We start from the raw sequence: 22,329 nt of genomic DNA, 5'->3' as shown, positions 1-22,329 counted from the left end.
ATTATGGTCTAAATGTATGACCAAAATTAATGTATTGGGTTTTTTTTTTATTACAAAAAATAGAAGAAAGAATTTCAACATTTTCTGTCTGTTTTCATGTATTGCAAAAAATAAAACAAAAATCCCAGTGGGAAAAAGCAGATTTCGTTTGGGTACAGCTTTGCATGACCTCGCAATTACCAGATAGGGTCCTTTCACACGGGGCGGATCAGTTCTGATCCGCCCCGTGGATATCCGTTTGCTCAGCGGGGATCACTCCGCCGATCCCCGCTGAGCAGGGAAATGACAGCTCCGTCTCTGCACACTGCGCAGGGACGGACCTGTCACAGCGCCGCTCTCCCCTATGGGAGATCGGATGACGACGGACCGCAGTGCCCGTCGTCACCCGATCCGATCCGCAGACGGATGGAAAAATAGCTTTTTCCTCCGTTACACTTTTTCGGGTCGGATGTCAGCGGACATGTCACCGCTGACATCCGACGCTCCATAGAGCTCTATGGAGCACCCGTTCAGGTCTGCCTTAAAAACTGACAGGCGGGCCTGAAAGAGGCCTTAACCAGTTCCCTACCGCCGTATAGTAAAATGACGCTGAGGACCTGATGCGCATGCCCGGTGGCTGTGTTGTCGGTAACAGAGCCGGGACATGATCTGTGTGTAAAAGCACAGATCCACGTCCTGTCAGGGGAGAGAACTTATCGGATGTGTCGTCGCCCCCCCCCCCCCCCCCCCCGTTAGAATCACTCCCTAGGACACACATTTAAACCTGCAATGCCCCTAGTGTTAACCCCTTCCCTGCCAGTCACATTTATACAGTAATCTGCATTTTTTTTTATAGCACCGATGGCTTTACAAATGTGAATGGTCCCAAAATAGTGTCAAGTGTTCGATCTGGCCGCCACAATGTCAGTCATGATAAAGATCGCAGATCACCACCATTAGTAGTTAAAAAAAAAAGATAAACATGACAAATCTATCCCCTATTTTGTAGACGCTACAACTTTTGCAAAAAATATACAGTTATAGGTTAGGCAAACTTTTGTTTTCCCAAGGGCCATACAACACAATTACACAGTGACTATGCTTCCCTTGTACCAGAACAGCTTTAAACACTGGTCTCCACATCAGATTCTAGCTACGTCTATGGCACCCAGCATGGGGATTATCAAACTGTCACAATTACTAAGAAAATGGCTTAAATACAGCCAGTACTCCTCTGGAGCTAAGGTACTAGGCTCCCTCAAGCCCGCCACATCTGCTTGAGTCAGATTCAGTTATGCCCACACTAAGGAAGACCTAAAATTAGAAACTGAGGACCTGGAGCTGATGTTGGTGGAAGATATATATTTTTCTAGACCCTTATGCATCTGATTGCTATGACTTCACTACAGATGCGTACTGATATTGATTGACTTGCTTTTTCAGTGTGCAAAGACTTTGGCATTGTCACACTTGATCCTTCTATTTTGCTCTGCCCCTTGGGAAAACAAATACCATTTCCCATTCAAGAACAAATATAAGAGACGATTTTATGATGATTGGGATTAATCCAGGTAGGATTTTCACTACTTCATGATCGCCTCTTATCCAGTGAGAAATTTTTTTACTGATGGTCTGTTCTGGTAGTAAATCTGCCTTTTCCAAAACAAATATCGAACGATTTTAATTAAAGTTGTTCCTTGTTTCAAAGATTCTACAGGTAGTACGTTTTGAGACTTGAGATCTTAAAGAATTCTTTTCACTTGCAGTACCAGCTCTGCAACCAGCTTTCACTGCAATTTGTTTTCAGGACACTCTTAACTGCGCAACTGCAGCATTTATCCCATGCTCTGGTCCATTGTGCTGATTAGGGCAACTATTTTCATAATCGATTAGTTGGCCTATATTGTTTTGATTGGTTAATACCCTTAAAAGTATGGTGTATAATTAATTTAATCGCTTGCCGACCAGCCATCCCAGTTGTACTGCGGCAACATGGCTCGGCTGCGCGAAACGCCGTCATCTTGCAGCGCTTCCTTTTTTGATCACTCTTTGCCCCCTGTTCACCCTCGGAGCCGATGCGTGTGCCTGGCAGTTGCGATCACTGCCGGGCCCCCGCGATCGATTGGGGCGCACGAGAACCGGGATATGTGTGTAAACAGTTTCTGGTTCTCTGAGGGAAGAAGACAGAGTATGAACAGCGATCTGTCATCTCCCCTACAGTCCCCTTCAGTTAGAACACACACTAGGGAACACCTTGTTCGCCCCTAAAAATCGCAGCTCGCCACCATTACTAGTAAAAAAAAAAGGCTGTTTCTACACCTGTAAGGGAAAAGGCATAATGAGCTAGTATGCAACGCATACTAACTCATTATGAAATACTTACCTTAGAACGAGGCGCCCGGTATCTCACCTGATCCACGCTGAGGGAGCTGACATTTTCCATTGGATTGTCTTCCGTTTATCACGGCTCCGAAGTTGTAAGTGGCCGGAGCCGCGATGTTACTCCAGCACATGCGCACGGGAGAATTCTTTCTGGTAAGGTCCGGTGTCTGCCTGACTTTCAGCCGAGAAAACCCAGAGCGCATGTGCCGCTGAAGTCAGCGGCTCATTGCAGGTGGAATATCTTCTAAACTGTACAGGTTCAGGAGATATTCTTTTTACCTACAGGTAAGCCTTATTATAGGCTTACCTGTAGGTAAAAGTGAAAAAATTTACTATACTACCACTTTAATAATAAAAAATGCCATAACTATCTTCTATTTTGTAGACACTATAACTTCTGCGCAAACCAATATGCTTATTGCGGGGGGGAGGGGGGGGTTTGTTTTTTTTTAACCAAAAATATGAAGAATGAATATCTGCCTAAACTGAGGGAAAAACATTTTTATTTTTGGGGGATATTTATTATAGTAAAAAGTAAATATTGCGTTTTTTCAAAATTGTCGCACTTTTGTTTATAGCGCAAACCATAAAACCCGCAAAGGTGATCAAATACCACCAAAAGAAAGCTCTTGTGGGAAAAAATGTCAGTTTTGTTTGGGAGCAATGTTGCAATTGTCAAAGCGACGCAGTGCCAAATAGCAAAAAATGCTCTGGTCTGGAAGGGGGTAAAATCTTCCGGGGCTGAAGCGGGTAACTTTTAAAGGCAATTTATCCTTAAATATCTATATGCAGTGGTAAATATAAATAACAGACAGAAGAAATATACTGTATATACTATTAGAGGAGAGGTATACTGCATATACTATTAGAGGTTGAATCTGGTAAATATCATCAGACGCAGATCTTTTTTAACCACTTAAGGGACCGCCTCACGCCGATATACGTCGGCAGAATGGCACGGCTGGGCACAAGCACGTACAGGTACGTTGCCCTTTAAGTGCACTAGCAACCCGGTCCTGAGCTACGTAACTGTAGCCACGGGGCCCCGCGGACCCGATCGCTGCCGGTGTCCTGCGATCGGGTCACAGAGCTGAAGAACGGGGAGAGGTAAGTGTAAACCAACCTCTCCTCATGCTTCCTAGTGAGCTTGTTACTGATAGTCTTTCCCTAGGATAGGGAACAGGCAATCAGTGATGTCACACGGCAAGCCACACCCCCTACAGTAAAAAAACACAAACACCTACACTGCCCCCTAGTGGTTAACCCCTTCACTGCCAGTGACATTTTTACCGTAATCGGTGCATTTTTATCGCTGTATTAATGCCAGTGGTCCCAAAAATGTGTTAAAATTGTCCATGTCTGCCTTAATGTCGCAGTCACAATAAAAATCGCTAATCGCCACCATTACTAGTAAAAAAAAAATTTTTTTATAAAAATGCCATAAAACTATCCCCTATTTTATAGATGCTGTAACTTTGGCACAAACCAATTAACGCTTATTGGGATTTTTTTTTTCTTTTTTTTACCAAAAATATGTAGAGTAGTACGTATCTGTCTAAACTGAGGAAAATTATTTTTTAATATTTTTGGGGGATATTTATTATAGCAAAAACTATAAAATAGTGCATTTTTTTTTCAAAATTGTTGCTCTATTTTTGTTTATAGCGCAAAAAATAAAAACCAGAGCTGATCAAATACCACCAAAAGAAAGATCTATTTATAGGAAAAAAGGAAGCCAATTTTGTTTGGGAGCCACGTCGCATGACCGTGCAATTGTCAGTTAAAGCGACGCAGTGCCGAATCGCAAAAAGGGGCTTGGTCCTTTAGCTGCAAAATGGACCAGGGCTTAAGTGGTTAAAAAAAATAAAAGAAATTCAATATTTTGCAGATTTTCAAACAGATCTGTAATATATTATATGCTGGCCATACGAAAACAATGTCTTCCTTTTTAACCACTTGCTTACTGGGCACTTAAACCCCCCCTCCTGCCCAGACCAATTTTCAGCTTTCAGCGCTGATAATTGTGAGGGCGTACAACACTGTACCCAAATGAAATTTTTATCATTTGTGGTATTTAATTACAGCTGGGAGTTTTATTTTTTGCTAAACAAACAAAAAAAAAGCGCAAAAAAAATAAATAAAAATAATGTTTTAATAGTTTGTTATAAAATTTTGCAAACGGGTCATTTTTCTCCTTCATTGAAGTGCACTGGTGGGCACTGATAGGCTGCACTGGTGGTCAAAGATGGCACTGGTAGATGACACTGATGGGCACGGATATGTAGCACTGGGGTGCAGCACCGTTGAGGCAGATTGTGGGCACTGATCGGTGGCACTGGCAGTGGGCAGGTGGGCACTGGTAAGCTGGCCGTGATTGGGACATTAGTCCCGATCACGGCTGCCGGTGAGCGGCTCTTTCTCTCCTCGCGATATCAACGCGAGGAGGAAAAATAGCCGATTACCGGCTCCGTTGTATCACGTGATCAGCTGTGATTGGCTGACAGCTTGCTCACGTGGTAGTGGGTCAGGATCAACCCCTTGCTCGGATCTGTGATCAGGCGAGTCTCATAGACTCGCCGATCACAGAGCGCGCCGCGCGTGCCCCTCAGGGGGCGCGCAGGCCGCTCATGCACGGGACAACGTCAATAGACATAGTCCCGGCAAAGGAGGTCCGAGCTGTAGCCGTCATTTGGCTATAGCGCGGATCTCTAGTGGTTAAAGACGAATGTCATTTTAAGAACATTTGTTTGATTTTCAAATTGTTAGTGGGGTTAAATAGATGTTCGTTTTCAACCAGTTTGTCAGGAGAATTTAGAAACGGAAAACTGGTCAAAGGAATTTTCAGACAGCGTATGTGGGTTTCTTTCAGAAATTACATTCATTTTAAAACCATGTTCAAAGCAAGTGAAAATTTCAAACGTTCTTTCATTCAGCGAATGTACAAAGATTTTTCATATTAACCACTTCAGCCCCTGACCATTTTCCTGGTCAAAATCAGACCACTTTTTGCAATTCGCCACTGCGCCGCTTTGACAATTGCGCGGTCACGCGATGTGGCTCCCAAACAAAATTGACGTCCTTTTTTCCCTACAAATAGAGCTTTCTTTTGGTGGTATTTGTGTTTTTTATTTTTTGCGCTATAAACAAAAATAGAGCGACAATTTTGGAAAAAACGCATTATTTTTTACTTTTGTTATAACGAATATCCCCCAAAAATATATAAAAAAATTTTTTCCCTCAGTTTAGGCCGATACGTATTCTACATATTTTTTGGTAAAAAAAAAAAAAATCGCAATAAGCGTTTATTGATTGGTTTGCGCAAAAGTTATAGCGTTTACAAAATAGGGAATAGTTTTATGTTTTTTTTTTTTTTTTTTTTGTTTTTTTTTACTAGTAAGGCGATCAGCGGTTTTTTTTTTTTTTTTTTTTTTTTTTTTTTTTTTTTTTTTTGACTGCGACATTATGACGGACACATCGGACATTTTTGGGACCATTGTCATTTATACAGCAATCACTGCTGTGTAAATGACACAAATGGCATTTAAGCGGTTAACCAGTGGGTGGCAGTGTAGAGGTTAAGTGTTCCTAGGGATGTGTTACTAACTGTTGGGCTTTTATTTAGTGAACACTGATCTCTGCTCCAATCACATGGAGCAGAGATCAGCGTTACTAGGCAGAACGGTGAGATGCTGTTTACAACGGCATCTCTCCGTTCAGCCGCCCCATGAGATGATCGTGGGTATGCACACGGCGATAGTCCACGTGACCCGCGACCGGACTCGCAGGGGTCCCGACCAGCACGTGAGCGCGGCGGCGCGCTCACGATGGCAGGACGGCATTAGAGATTGGACGTACCTGTACGCCAATATGCCTGCCCGTGCCATTCTGCCAACTTACATCAGCGTGCGCTGGTCAGGAACCGATTAATATTCTCGTCTGAAAATTGATCTATGTGGCCAGCATAAGGCTCTGTACACACCTATGCAGTTTGCGTTTGATCCATTCCTACACTGCTTTTTGCTGTGCTTTAAGTACAGAGTAGAGTGCTCCAATAGCAAGGTAAAGAAAACCTGCCTTTAGAACCACTCATTCCCTGCCCAGGACTACATGTCCCATGAGGCATTGCTCCTCACATTCACACGTTCTCAGGCACTTGCATGTATGGATGATGTGCTGTGCTGTATGTGTGCTGCACTGTATTTCCTAATATGTAAACAAATAATGCATTTTGTATGCAGGCCAACTAAATGGCTGGCCAATTAATCGATTATGAAAAAAAGTAATCGATTAATTACATAATCGATTAGTTGTCGAATAATCAATTGGTTGTTTCAGCCCTAGTGCTAATGCCTTAGAACCGTTTTCCTGTTTTTTACAGGAAAAGCAGCCTGTAAAATACACCCCTCATGCTTGCCCTTCAAACACTTGACGAATTCATCAAAGATGTCATGGAGAAAGTTGTTTAACTTGCCTAGGAAAAGCAGGTGCTTTGCATGAGAGAATTGCATTGGCTGAATGTGTTTTTATTGTGTTTAGTCTTGGGAATCGGTTTACATGCTGTGAGTGCCCTGGACTGTGTGTGGGGGTTTTTTAATTTTTTATTGATGTATAACATTTTGTTGACATTGAATAGTGGTCTCCTCTCTATCTGCCCATGCTCCTCTTCAGTCGAGCAAGGAACTTTATAGCTTGGTGTATTTTTTTTTGTCCCAGCCTGACAGAGGGAAATCGTGCCTACCCCACCATTTATGGTGATCAATCTTGGCGTTTAAAACTGGGGAGCAATGCTTCACTCCTTCACAGTTTGGGGAATATGGTTACCATAGGTAGCTTGGCGCCTCATCAAGGTCCTGAGCACAGAGTGGGGATTGTCAAGTGGCCCCTTTTGCAAGGTCCCCCAATTAGGAATCAATCAAGCAATTGCCATGGCCTTCGTGACCTACATCAATTTCCTAGGGGGTACCAAGTCGGATCATCTCTTGGACGTGTAAACACTGCCAGTGATCTTGCTGTCCTCTTCTCAGTAGTGGGAGTTTGAAAGACTGATCATCTCAGTTGTTCAGAGGTTAAGGTCCCTTCAACCTGACATCATCTTCTGTTTGCTTTTGTCGAATGTGAGTTACTCCAGACATGCTTGTCCTGTCCTCCAGGTTTGACAAGTTACCTTGTGGTTATCTGAACAGATCCAATTTGATTGGCATCCACGGTTTTTATTGCTCCCTGCTATCAATCAGGCTTATCCTTTTTCCTCCAGCACCCCTTTTGCCTATACTGTTGCTCAAATAGAGCAATCGTATGTAGAAGATTTTCATTAGTTTGTGGTGCCTTTTGAGGGAGCAATAAGAAAAATGTATATTGAAGAGAGTTTACATACACATCTTGGGGTGCCTTTAAAGTGTCAGACATCAGTTTACAGTAGTGTTCAAAGGCATGCTAACATTTTGTTATATTACAGAATGTTTTTGTTCAACCACATGCAGAAGAAAGTGACTGTTATGGTCGCAATTTTCCTTAGGCTTACAAACAGCCTGTTTGATGGCACAAGAGTTTTTCAGGCATTTAACATTCCTCTGTCACCTTAATGGGAAATAAAGGCATGCATCCTTTCAAAAGTATTTAGACTCCAGTATCATTAAATTGATGTAGTAATGTTGGTGACCTTTAAAGCGGAGTTCTGCCAAATACTGCAGCTGCTGACTTTTGAAATATGGACACTTACCTGTCCAGGGAGCCTGCGATGTCAGCACCCGCAGCCGATCTGTCGCTCAGCTCTCGAGTGCTGCCGCCGCCATCTTCGGTAAGGGAATCGGGAAATGAAGCCTCCATTATACAGCTATCTGCACCCCCCCTGAAAGGTGCCAAATGTGACACCTTGGGGGGGGGGGGGGAGCGGTTCCGAAAAGAAGGGGTTCTATTTTTGTGTGAACCGCCACTTTAAGCCTGGGTTCATACTGATGTAAATTTACAGCGGGTTTGATGCCTTTAGGAACACAGATTAGCAGGTCATGTAAAAAACGGTATTCCATGGCTTTGGTTCACATTTATGTGTTGCGAATTTGGTGCGAGGGTGAAAAAGGGGTCCTGTGCGTGTTGACTGCGGGTGCAGTTGCGAATTTTATCTTCATAGGCTACAATTGAACTTGCCGTAAACTCACAGCACACAGTTCACATCTCTGCAACTTGTTCATTGTCTGCCTCCTGCAATTCGCACCTGTGCACCTCAAAACACAAGGCAAATTCGCAACTTGCACAGGCCAAAAAAAAATAGATCAAATTTGCAGTACGTCGCAGTAGCCTGAACCTAGGCTTATTTTTCTGTGTTTTCTCTGGAGTATGGTAGTGACGCTTTGAGCATTGACAGCAGGCCACCTATGAACTATTGAAAATGTTTTTCTCTTGCAGGACATCACAGCCACCTAGTGGTGATTCCATTGTTGGCAGCTTTTTTTCAGATACCTATAAATAGAAAGTGGTCTGCTTAAATCTGAATAGCTTTCAGCTATATACACCAAATAAGATACTACAGTTATGCTGTGACCACGATAACCCTTAAAGTTCTATTGCCTAGTGCAGATCAGTGACTAGACTTGCACTAGTCTGCAGCTCTCCCCCAACTGAATCTGTCTGCCTATGTTTTTGTATGTCCTTTTTAAAGTATGCTGTAAGTGTTTGGTGTTCAACAACTATAAGCCAGGTTTAGGAAGTTTTAAGTTTCTTTAGAGCGAGGGTGGATGTCCGCGGCCATTCTTGGGTGATTGACTCACATGGGTCCCTACCCTCAAGGAGCCCACAATCCTATGTCCCCATTCACATACTAGGGCCAATTTTGGACAGAAGGCAATTAACCTACCTACCTGCATGTCTTTGGATTGTGGGAGGAAACCGGAGTACCCGGAGAAAACCCACGCAGGCACAGGGAGAACATGCAAACTCCAGGCAAGTAGTGTCGTGGATGGGATTTGAACCAGCGACCCTTCTTACTGCTAGGTGAGTGCTAACCACTACACCACTGTGCCGCCCACGACGCAACTCTGGATTTGAGCGATTCTGACCATTTGTAAGAATGTGAGTGAGCTGAAAAGCGCACCGCACACCGATGTCACTGGGATGTTGCCTGTTTTGGAGGCGGAGTGAAAGCGGTCTGAGCCAGCGTGAAATGTTTGATGTCGCTCAGCAAAGAAGAATGTGATTGGTCGGGTAAGTATGCTTCTTCTTCCCAGAGTTCTCGGGACAGCACACCAGCACAAGCGTGGCTGCAGCACTGATGAGATGTGAGCTTTTTTTTTTTTTTTTTTTTTTTATAGAATCGGCAAATGCTTTGTATTCATCTTTCAATCAATGTTTCAATCAATCTCTCTCTCAATTGCTCAAATTGAGAGAGTGATTTTTATTTTTAATTCAGAGAAATTGATTATCGGTGTATAACACATGCCGGCATATAACGCGCACCCCAAGTTTAGGAGGCAACTTGAAGGGAAAAAAAAGTACATTTTAAATGTCCATCAATGCAGCCTTACACACTGTCCATCAATGCAGCCTTACACACTGTCCATCAATGCAGCCTTGCACACTGTCCAATGCAGCTTTCCCCAAAATTGCAGATCTTCGGCTCCTCTCGCCACTGACAGACCGAGCAGAGTGTACGCTGCTCTGCTCGCAGTAACGCCCCCGTCCCACCCCTTGGCCCGGCTCCTATGATGGACACAACACTGGTCCAATGGCGGGACTGGGCGTGATTGAGCGGAGCCGAGTACACTTGGCTCTGTAAATGTCGGCGCTCCACAGAGTGCAGATCAGCGGGGGATTGGCGTCTAACACCCACCCCTGTCTGTCTGTGTTTTTGAGAATCCTGATCTTTTTTCCCTAAACAAACAATTGTGATTCTCCTTTTTTCCAGAATCGTGCAGCTCTACTATTCATGGTGTTATCATTTGTGGGGTTTTTGTTTTATTTTCTCTGAATACTGTACTTGCGATTAATCTACCTTGTGTATTTTTCTTGGAAACTACAACCTTCACATGGCTGCCTTTGTTAATAAATCAATATTGTGGTTTATAATGCTAGTCTGCTGCATGTATATTTCGATCGTGCTTGGTATTTTCTTGGCAGAGGCGAAAGCACCAGACCTGAATGGAGAATGTGAGGCAAGCTTCCTTTTGTGCCTGGCTAATTTTTCGGAGAGGTGCCAGACTGCCCTGCAGAGTGCAAATGGAAGCCTCCACAACTTGTCAAGCCACAGCCTGACGTTAACAGATTTCTCTCTCAATGTTAGGTGTGGGACTATGAGACGGGAGATTTTGAGCGAACACTCAAGGGACACACAGACTCTGTGCAGGATATCTCATTTGATCACTCGGGCAAGATGCTGGCCTCCTGCTCAGCTGACATGACCATAAAGCTGTGGGATTTTCAAGGATTTGAGTGCATTAGGACCATGCATGGTAAGTGCTAAACTACATTTAACAGAATTCAGTTTTGTTTAAAGAACAGTAATATGTCTGAAATGTTATGATCATCAGTGCTTGCCATTGATAACTCTACAGACAATAACTTAAAATGTAGTTGTCTTTAGGAGACTTCATTAGTTTAAAAGCTTAACAGTTTAACCCTTTAATGTGCCCTGAAGTGTTACCAAGCTCACACCAGTAAAATCGCTTTGTATATGCAGTACAGCATGCTTGTTATACTCACTGTGGAACCTAAGGGTTTAATCTTCCGCATTGTTTAAAAAGGCTGATCGTGTATGAACAGATCTTCCCTCTCCTGCACTGGAAAAGTCCCAGAGAGACCCAATGTGTGGAGGCTGGCTCAGGGGCGGATCCAGGGGGGGGGGCAACGGGACAATTGCCCCCTCCGAGAAAATAGAACTTACTCCAAGGCTTTCTCCCTCCGCCACCTCACCAGATTAGCATGAGGCATCTAAATGCAGCTGGGACTTTATTGCTGCTTCCCCTGGCTTCCATCAGTTTATTTAGAGGGGGCCAGTGGGTCACTATGGGGGTCTGTAATTTATGTGACACGGGCTGCTGCTACATGCTGGCAGAGTTGCAGCAGAGCGGCACGAGTGTCACTTCACTTCCCTGTCAGGCGGAGTGATCTCTACCCGACAGGAGCTTCCTAGTCCCGGCTGGTGTGACGTCACGATTCAGAGGCGCGCAGGATTGAAGACAAGATGGACTGTAGCCAGCTCAGTGCACTGCAAGTGAGTGATCACTTACTTAGCTAAGGCAGTGTTGTGTTAATGAGCTACGAGCGGCATTGTTATGTTAATGAGCTACGAGCGGCATTGTTATGTTAATTAGTTAACACCTTGTCTTACAGGTGAAGTGGTGAATGCTTTGGGGGTGGGGTGAAATAATTTACACTGGTAATTGTAATATGGCACATGGAGGGGGTTAATGTACTCACTCATGTATTTGTGATCAGTGACAATTAACCCCTTTGTGCTGCATTAATGACAGTGGCACCATCAATGTTAATTAACCCCTTTTATGCTACAGCATGAAGGGGTTTATAAACACTGCCACTAATGCAGCACAAAGGGGTTAATTAATTGCCACTGGTCAGTAATACATCAGTGAGTACATTAACCCCCCTCCATGTGTCATATTACAATTACCAATCATCATCATTATCATCATGATAATCACACAGCACAGGTGCGTTGAGCCACAGCACCTGTATTGTGTGATTATCATGATAATAATGATGATATAGAATGACAGAAATCTGTATCTTTATGCTTCATTCACACAGGGCAGACATGCGTCTGACATGCAGGGCTGTCTTTTACTGGCTTGGGGATGCATAAAGTGTTACATACATCCCATTTATTTATACTGAGACACACAGCGCTATATCCCAGTATGTCATGCGTGCGGATCCCAGAATGCATGCAGGGTTTATTCAAGTACCCGCACCAACATGTCATATTGGGATATAGCGGCTGTGTGTCTCAGTAGAAATAAATGAGATAAAACCGTCCCGTTAGCGGCCTTTACCGCCGTCGCCCGCCCACCCCAGTGTGAAAGCAGCCTTATTTTCTGGCAGTGCCCCTCCCGAGACTAGACTCTGGATCCGCCCCTGGGCTGGCTGCACATGCTCAGTTTGGTCTCTATTGCTGGAGAGAGCATTCCCTGGAGTGCTGGTAGGACAGAGGGTTGGAGATCAGTCGGCGTCAAATAGTGAAATCTCCTACAGGAACATTCAGAGCTTGGCCAAACACTTCTATATATCACATGATTGCTGTATAACACTCATCAGAAAAGGTATAAAGTGGTTTTATTTTAATGAAAATAACACATTAATAAATTGTGTACTGCGGATAAATTATTGTTGCATTCATGGGTTTAGTAACACTTTAAAAAGATTCTCTCGCTTGCAATAGGCTACCAGTCCCTATAGAAATAGCAATAAACTAAAAAAAAGTACGTTTATTAAAATTAAATTGCCCTTCCCCCAACAAGCACATATGAAGATAAAAGCATCACCTTGACTAAATAGGTAAGTTGTAGAAGCTTTTAAAGTCTCCAGCTATTTACAGTTTTGGGTACTGTAATATGTGGTTCACAGGTGAGTGCAAGCATCAGCAGCAGTTGATTTGACCCTGTTCTTGGTACCAACATACAGTTTTTATGAAATTTATTCCACAAGGCAAAACATAACAAATAGAACAGGACTGCACAGCGGAAAAAAAAAAAAAAAAAAAAAAAAAAACCTGTACCCAATGTATTCTCAGCCGCTTAGCACTTATACATTCATTCACACCAGTCAGGTTGAATAACAAAAAAGGTCAGCGCTTTGAGGCCACTGAAAACACCAGATGTGCAAAATTATCACCCAAAATAAATGAAGGTGCTAAACTGTTCATAAACCAACAAACTACATAAAGTCCAATAACTCTTCACAGTGCTCCATAGTGATGAACATAAACACTTGTGAATACCAACAATACTCTTCAGTTGATTACATCACATGCCTTAACATAAACAAGTTAATGCGCTCACCCTCTCCATACCCCTCCTTCAGCTTTTTCAGGGACTCCCCAACAGGGCCACCACATCTCTTAGGTTTGAGAACCACTCTCCTTTGGCAAAGGCAAACACAAATGCTTCCAGTGTTCTCAGGTTGAAAATGTAATAGAGTATGTAACCAAAATATACCGACCTAAAAAGACAGCTTTAACTACTTCCCACCTGGCCAATGTACATAAACAGCCAGATGGGCACTCTCTCCTGAGTGGACGTTCAGAAATGTCCCTCAGAAGGAGGGCGATCACGCGCTTACCCACGCAGCTGCGCGATCCCGGTGCGCTCGTGTCACCCAGAAACGGCGCATCTCCGATTGGCAGGAGCGATCTGCGATTGGCCCTCCTGATCACATGGTGGTCATGTCCAATCACAGCCATCATGTGATGTAAACCCAGCCGTTAAATCCTTTTCTCTGTAATTCACTGACTGACACAGCTCCTCTAAGCCATTGGCTTGTTACGCCACCTTTAGGAGAAGAATAAGCTTAACATGTTATGAAAAAAACATAGAACTTTAAGTTACGCCCAAGGGGCGGTCCCCCCAGCCTGCCATGCAGCCTCATTTTTATGTTTGCCTAGTGAAGGACCTAGGAACCCTGCGGGCCCATACGGTCAGGGTTTTTTTTCTGCAGAAGCTTTGCTTTTTGCGCAAGACTGAAGATCCTGTGATCTGCTATCAACAGCCGGCTGAGTGCCGGGCTGGGTACCCTTATGCTTGTAGTCTCCCCAGCCTGGCCAGCGAGCATGTGCAGACCAGAACTACGCGCTGGGTCGGCCACAACGTACCTCAGCTCCAGAAGCGTTCGGTGAGCTTTAATGCTCCAGGTCACACATATGACCGGGATACTGACGTCTGCGTCAGTGTGCCGTGGCCAGCAGCCACCCCGTACTGATCGGAGAGTGGGTCTGTGATGGAATGTCTCCCAGCTCTGCAGGACTGGTAAGTAAAGCTCTCCCTGACTCGGTGGGGCTCAGCAGCTGGGCATTCCCTGGGAGGTCGATTCGGTGGTCCCTCACCTCCCTCTCTTCTCTCTGTCCCCATCTTCCCTCCCCCCCCCCCTCCCTGTGGGGGATGCTGAATGTGGCTGAGCGGTGTGTGTCATGTGTAGGGGCTCTCACCTGGGGGGGGGGGGGGGGGGCTGCGTGCACTGGCTGTGCCCTGATGTTTTTTTTTTCTCTCCCTGGGGGTGTCTGAGGCTGTGTCTGTGATCCCTGCAACGCTGTTCACTACCATTCTCTGTCAATGTCCCTCATTGTATTTCAGTGTTCAGCGGCCATCTTAGGTGAGGGCAAGGAGCAGCATGCTCTCCTGTAGCTTGGTGGGCATTTTCTGTCTTTTTGTCCTTTTATACTGGATGCTCTGCGGCCATTTTCTTGAAACCTGAGCACATTTTTTGGTCAGTCTCTAGGAGCAGCATGCTTTCCTGTAGTCCGGCCATTTTCCCTGTGTTTTATGTCCTTATACTGAACACTCAACGGCCATTTTCTTTGAGCCTGAACACCTTGTAGATCGGTTTCAGTGCCATAAGCAGCAGCTCTGGATGATCTCCTATGCACCTGGGAGCTGACAAGGAACACAGGCACTACTAGCTGGACAGTGCAGAACCAGTCAGGGTGGTGAGTCCTGCGGGAAAGAACCTCTCAGCCAGCAGCAGTTAGGACAAGGTGGTCCCACCCTCCTAAGTCCCCATCAGGTGGCAGACAGGGTAGGGTCGACTGCACCGGACTTTTTCGGTCCCCAAATACATGGCAGTGCGTTACCCCTTTGAAGGAGAGCCTTCTCAAAAAATGGTCGGCTCCTCTGGGCGTGGACCCCCCAGTATCCAGATTAAACAATGTAACCACGATGCCGGTAGAGGGGACTCCTGCATTTAAGGAACCCACGGACAGGAAGGCCGAGGCAGTGACTCTTTCCTTATTTACGGTTATGGGGTCAACCATGAGACCAGTACTGGCATCCACACTTGTTTTGCAGAACTATTGCACCGCGAACTGGGAGAACAGGCTTCTCCTGTCTGCGTGGAACTAGCAGACCAACTAGTGCAAGGCCTTAAGTTAGTTTGTGACGCGGCCCCCCTGGATATTCTTCCCCTGTTATCCAGGGCTTCAGTGTCAGCAGTGGTGCTGAGGCGCCTGATTTGGTAATAATGCTGGTCTGCTGACCAGGCATCCAAAAAAGCCTTGACGGATCTTCCCTTCCTTGGCGACCGGCTCTTTGGATGACATTATTAAAAATGCCACAGGTGGTGAGAGTATGCTACTCCCACAGGCCAGGAAGGCTAAGGAGCCACGCTGTAGGCAAGAGCCCTCATTTTCCGTTCAAACGGCTTTTTCGTCCGCCCGGAACTTCTACCAAACGTCCCCAGCCCGTAAGGATGACCACTGAAGGACCAAAGCGTCCCTGGAACCCCAACTCTGCAAGCAAACGTGCTACCGCATGAAAGTTTGCCCCCGCCTGCAACACGGGTGGGGGTCGCCTTTGGGAGTTTGCAGCCCAGTGGACCTCTCGGCTGTCCGACCATTGGGTCTGCGATCTGATTTCCTCAAGCTACAAGGTAGTTCCTCTCTTGGCTGCAAAACAGATTCTTCCCCTCCAGCATACCCATACTCCCGGCTCACCGGGAGGCCTTCTTGGGGGCGGTAAGGGGCCTTCTGAGTCGTGGGGTGATAGTACCTGTTCCGGAATCAAAACCTTTCCAGGGGTTCTACTCTAACCTGTTTGGACGTACCCCTTCCTTCTTGGACTACAATCTTGGATCTAAAAGCCCTCAATTACTTTGTGACAGTACAGAGGTTCAGAATGGAATCAGTTCGCTCAGTAGTTGCTGCGCTCCATCAAGGGGACTCCCTGGCGTCCTTGGACATCCAGGATGCATACCTGCACATACCCATATGCCTCCAGCATAAGAACTTTCTCCGAATTGCAGTCCGAAGCCCACTACCAGTTTGTGGCTCTCCTTTTGCTTTGGCATCAGCCTCCCGAGTCTTTACCAAGGTATTGGCTCCTATTTTGGCGTTATGTCAGCGCGTGATCGTGGGATACCTAGACAATCTCCTCCTGAGAGCATCTTCTGCCTCAGTTAGAAGAGGATGTGGCGATCACCATGCAGACCCTGCAAGAATTTTGGTGGCTGAACGGTGATCGTACCGTGAGCACTTGGAGTACCTAGGCTTCCTGCTGGACTCCATGGAAGTGAGTGTTTCTCCCTTCAGACAAGCTGCAGACTCTCAGAGCTGCGGTAAAACTGCTGATGAACCACAAGTGGTTGTCGATGTGCTTCTGCATGCGAGTCCTGGGACTCATGGTGGCCTCCTTCAAGGCAGTACCATATGCCCAGTTCCACACCAGAGTCCTGCAGAAGGAGATTTTGACAAAATGGGACAAATCTCCATTGTCCCTGGATTGACAGATTCAGGTGAGCCAGTTAGGGATTCCCTGATCTGGTGGCTGAGGTCCCCGGTACTTTAGTCCGGGAAGTCGTTCCTACCTCTGAAATGGACGGTGATCACAACAAACGCCAGCCTATCCGGCTGGGGTGGAGTAATGGGAGTTGTCGACCCAGGGCCTCTGGTTGGCGGAGGAATCCAAGCTGCCGATCAATCTGCTCGAACTAAGAGCAATCAGGCTATGCCTCTCCACATGGTCGATGAGACCTTTCAGGGTCCAGGCAGACAACGCCACGGTTGTGGCAATCGTCAATCACCAAGGAGGAACAAGAAGCTTGGTCGCCTCACGGGAGGTCACTCACATACTACGGTGGGCATAGTGACATGTACCATTTACATCCTGGGAGTGGAACTGGCAGGTGGGCTATCTAAGTCGCCAGATGCTGGACACAGGAGAATGGGCGTTGCATCCGAAGTTTGGTCAGGCTACTTTGCCTGCGGTGGGGCACACCAGACATGGATTTTCTGGCCTCCCGTCTCAATCGGAAGATGCCGAGATTCGTGTCCAGGACAAGAGATCCGTGGGCAGACGCGTGGTGGCTCCGTGGGATCAGTACCGGCTGATCTATGCCTTTCCTCCACTGAACTGTTACCACGTCTGCTCCGCAGAGTGGAGGCCGGGGGAATTCCAGTAATTCTGATTTGCCCCAGATTGGCCCCAGCATCCTTGGTACGCAGACCTGGTGCGCCTGGTGACTGCCATTACTAGAAGACCTTCTGTGTCAGGGTCTGATTCTCCATCCTGCTTTACCATCGTTGGTTATAACGGCATGGCTATTGAGACCCAGGTGTTGAGGAACCGGGTTCTTTCAGACTTGGTGATCCTAACTATGCTGAGAGCATGGAAATTTTCTTCTCGGAAGATATATCATCGTACCTGGAAGGCCTACATCTCCATGTGAGGAGAGGATGGCATCCGCGCTCCTTTTCTATATCCAGGATACTGCTGTTTCTTCAGCAAGGAGTAGACCAGAAACTGGATTTGAGCACCATTAAAGGACAAATTTGGCTTTTTTTTTTTTTTTTTTCCAGCGATCCCTGGCATCTCACTTTCTAGTGAGTACTTTTGTCCAAGGGGTCCGTCATGTAGTTCCTCCGGTGCGTCCAGTTACCCCTGTGGGATCTGAATCTGGTGTTATCGGCGCTGCAAAAACCGTCATTTGAAAATATCAGAGATCCCTCTGACTCTTTCCCAGAAAGTGGTCTTTCTAGTGGCCATCACATCGGCCAGGAGGGTTTCGGAACTGGCGGCCTTGTCCTGCAAGTCGCCCTATCTGTTTATCCACAAGGATAAGGAGGTGTTGCGTCCGCAGCCTTCTTTCCTGCCGAAGGTGGTCTCGGCGTTTCACATAAACTAAGACATTGTGTTACCATCTCCGTGTCCTAAGCCAACACATCCTAAGGAGGTGGCCCTCCATTCCTTGGTCGTGGTTTGGGCTCTGAGGATGTATTTGTCTGCCACGGCTCCCTTCTGGAAGTAGAAGAAGACTTTGACGTTTCGGTGGCTGATCCAAAGAAAGGCACGGCGGTCTAGTCGACCGCCATTTCCAGGTGGATCAGACAGATTGTAGTACAAGCCTATGCCTTGAAGGGCCAGGTGCCCTCCTTTCCGGTCACGGCCCACTTCACGAGGGCAATCGGAACGTCTTGGGCCTACCGACATCATGCATCTGTCGCTCAAGTGTGTAACGCGGCGACCTGGTCGTCTGTTCACAGCTTCACAAGATTCTACAAGGTAGATGTCAGTGCATTGGCTTATGCCTGTTTTGGCCGCAAAGCTTTGCAGGCAGCTGTATAGTTGCAATTGCATATACAATGTTTCCTTTTTTTTTTTTTTTTTTTGGTAAAAACGCAGTAGCGTTAATGCACTGTTGCATTTGTTATCGCAGTTTTGGTACAGTTTGAGGGTAGTGTCTCTCTGTTGAGGAGCACCCTGTGTTTGTGGTGGTTTTTCCACACACTGCCGTTTTTTTGTGGGTAAAGTTTATACTAGTTCCCACTTGCCATGGTGGATGAAGTTTTTATGCCGTTTTCCCACCCCTCATTTTGGCACTGCTTGGGGACGTCCCAATGGCTAAGAGGAGCTGTCAGTCGGTGAATATAAGAGAAAATAGGATTTTTTTTTGTACTCACCGTAAAATCCTTTTCTCTGTAATTCACCGACTGACACAGCACCCGCCCCTCCTATTTTTCTTTACGCTATACTGCTTTTTGATGTACTGAGGCTGCATGGCAGCCTGGGGGGGTTGTTACCTAAGGGACCGCCCCTTCGGGCGGAACTTAAAGTTCTGTGATTTTTCATAACATATTATGCCTAGTTTTCTCCTAAAGGTGGCGTAACAACCCAATGGCTAAGAGGAGCTGTGTAAGTCGGTGAATTACAGAGAAAAGGATTTAACGGTGAGTACAAAATTCTATTTACAGCTTTTCACTCACTGATCACCAACCTAGTGTCACCACACAATGTAAAACGCATGTCCCCCACATGTCACACTAAAATCCCATATCCCAATGATTATCTGCACACATGTCCATGATCGCCTGCTCACATCTGTACATGATCATTTGCATACATCTGTCCGTGATCACATGAACCAGTTATACGGAATTTTTTTAAACAAAAACATGTAGCAGAATAAGATCATATTTTGGCTTAAATTGATGACAAAATTCGATTTTATTGGATTTCTTTTAAAATAGAAGAGAATATTTTTTCCCCCCAAATTTCCGCTCTTTTTAGCTTACATTGCGAAAAATAAAAAACGGAGTGGTGAATAAATACCACCAATTGTCGAAAGTGCGAAGGCGCTGAAAATTGGTCTGGGAAGGAAGGGGGCGAAAGTGCCCAGTACTGATGTGGTTAGAAAGCATCACAGCATGGCCAGAGAATTTATCAGTATACTCCTCCCCACTAGCTCTCACACAGGCTGTGGCTTCTGGGTGATGTGATGTCATGCTCTCCACTTTACTTCTCTGAAGCCCCCACAAGACTGTTTCATCAGAGGTGTTCATCTGGCACTCACGCTCCATTTATCTGCTTTCTAAGTCACCTAGCACTAGTACTCCAGTATAGTACTGGGTACAATCTCCTTGCAAAGTGCAACTTCCCTTGCAAAATGAACCGTCTATTTTACCTTTAGTAAATCAATGCCTTTGTGTCATTAAGTTTACTATAATATCAGAAATGTTTTTTGCTTTTAGGCTTGTTTGTGGAAGTAAACATCCATATTGCTCTCCTGTGTGTTTTGCAGTTAATATAATGTTTGTAGATCTACTGGCAGGGGGGGCAATGCTATTCTGTTACAAGTTTTTTTTTTTTTCTTTTTTTGTTTTGTCTTTAGGTCATGATCACAATGTTTCTTCAGTAGCTATAATGCCTAATGGAGATCATATAGTGTCAGCCTCAAGGGATAAAACCATTAAGATGTGGGAGGTTCATACTGGGTAAGTGTTTAACTTTATTTCCAACAATTGGTGTCATTAAAGCACTAATCTATTTTCCCAGCTAATCTGGACATACGAAATAAATATATATTTAAAAACTTTTTTTTTTTTTTTGAATACTTTTAGGTATTGTGTGAAAACGTTCACAGGACACAGAGAATGGGTGCGAATGGTGAGGCCAAATCAAGATGGTACCCTAATCGCAAGTTGTTCTAATGATCAGACGGTCCGTGTTTGGGTGGTAGCAACAAAAGAATGCAAAGCAGAGCTTAGAGAACATGAGCACGTTGTAGAGTGTATTTCCTGGGCCCCCGAAAGCTCCTTTACTACTATATTGGATGCAACAGGATCAGAGGTAGTGTTTTCTTATCCTTGGTGCTAGACTTTTTTTTTTTTTTCCCTTCACCTCGATTGCAGATCGTTCTCTGCATTTAAATGTATTTTTCCATGGTTATTTTCTACCTTTTTAATGGCACGTTTCCTGGTTAACCACTTAAGCCCCGAACCATTTTGCAGGCAAGACCAGAGCCCTTTTTGCGATTTTTGGCACTGCGTCGCTTTAACTGACAATTGCGCGGTCGTGTGATGTGTCTCCCAAACAAAATGGACATCCTTTTTTTCCCTCTCAGAAATGGAGCTTTTTTTTGGTGGTGTTGGATCACACCTGCGGTTTTTATTTTTTGCGCTATAATCACAAAGAGCGTACATTTTGGAAAAAACGCATTATTTTTTACATTTTGCTATAATATCCCCCAAAATATATATAAAAGTTTTTTCCTCAGTTTAGGTCGATACATATTTTTGGTTAAAATCATAATAAGCGATGGATTGGTTTGCGCAAAATTTATAGCGTTTACAAAATAGGGAATAGTTTTGGCATTTTTATTTTTTTACTAATAATGGCGACTGTCTGCGATTTTTAGCGTGAATGTGACATTATGACATTTTTGGGACCATTGTCCTTTTATACAGCAATCGGTGCTATACAAATGCTCGGATTCCTGTGTACATAACACTGGCAGTGAAGGGGTTAACCACTAGGTGGCAGTGTAGGGTTTAAGTGAGCCCTGGGGAGTGTTTCTAACTGTGAGGGGGCGAGGCTGTGTATGACATGTCACTGATCTCTGCTCCGATCAGAGTGAGCAGAGATCAGTGACACTGTCACTATGCGAAACGGGGAGATGCTTGTTTACTTTGCCATTCTGCCGAAGTACATCGGTGTGCGCAGGTTGGCATGTGATTGAGCTCCTCCACCGTCTCCACCTCCCACCGTCTCCACAGTTATGCCAGCGCAGTAGTACAGGTTGAAAGATGTTGTCAATGTTTGTGACAGGCTTATTTTTCTTCATACAGTTTAGCAAGAAAAGAACATGCCAAGTAAGGGCTCATTTATACTCGAGGTCGACCGATAGGGGTTTTTCTCTGGCCAGTATTTAGAAATCACGGCGGCTAATATATGATGATTTTTGGGGGCGATATGTTAGGCCGATTCCCCTCCCCCCTTTCATCTCAAAAAATCTAACGCGTGTTTTTGATTCACAACTACCTTATTAACGCATAACACACCCAAAGTTTAAGAGGGATTTTTAAGGAAAAAAAATCTTGCATTTAAATGCCCATCAATGCAGCCTTATCAGTGTCCACTGCAGCCATGTCCATCTCTTGGCTTAATTAAAAATTGGTGTCACCGAGACTCGCCGGAGCGAACGCCGCTGAGATCGCAGGGACTGGGCGGAGCCGAGATACACATAGCCAAGTGTACTTGGGTCACGCCTAGTCCCGCCCTACTGAGCGGAGCCGAGTACACTTGGCTAAGTGGATCTCGGCAGTGATCGCTCAGTCAGAAGAGATCGGCATGGGATCAGCATAACACGCACCCACAATTTTCTCCTGATTATAAGGGGGAGAAAGCTTGTATTATACGCTGATAAATACGGTAATAAGTGATACAGAAAATTTCTTACATTTAAACATTAAACAAAACAAACCTCCAATCAGTTCACTTGTATGTATAATTTAGGTTTAAAAAAACTATATATTAAATATTA

The 22,329-nt window shown here is 45.2% G+C and overlaps 1 protein-coding gene across 1 annotated transcript in view; it reads left to right on the top strand.

The window, feature by feature from the left end:
• Positions 1 to 22,329, top strand: part of PAFAH1B1 (platelet activating factor acetylhydrolase 1b regulatory subunit 1) — a 138,844-nt gene that overhangs the window by 85,899 nt on the left and 30,616 nt on the right. Inside the window, exons 6-8 of the mRNA XM_077480493.1 lie at positions 10,634 to 10,802; positions 20,179 to 20,281; positions 20,408 to 20,636. Coding sequence (XP_077336619.1) covers positions 10,634 to 10,802; positions 20,179 to 20,281; positions 20,408 to 20,636 — 501 coding nt within the window. The remainder of the gene's footprint in view (positions 1 to 10,633; positions 10,803 to 20,178; positions 20,282 to 20,407; positions 20,637 to 22,329) is intronic.

Source organism: Lithobates pipiens, unplaced genomic scaffold (assembly GCF_037356315.1).
Source record: "Lithobates pipiens isolate NorthernLeopardFrog02 unplaced genomic scaffold, aLitPip1_a1.2 Scaffold_16, whole genome shotgun sequence".
Classification (NCBI taxonomy): domain Eukaryota; kingdom Metazoa; phylum Chordata; class Amphibia; order Anura; family Ranidae; genus Lithobates; species Lithobates pipiens.
The sequence above is the reverse complement of the archived record's forward strand: the minus strand, read 5'-3'. Positions and strand labels throughout refer to the sequence as shown.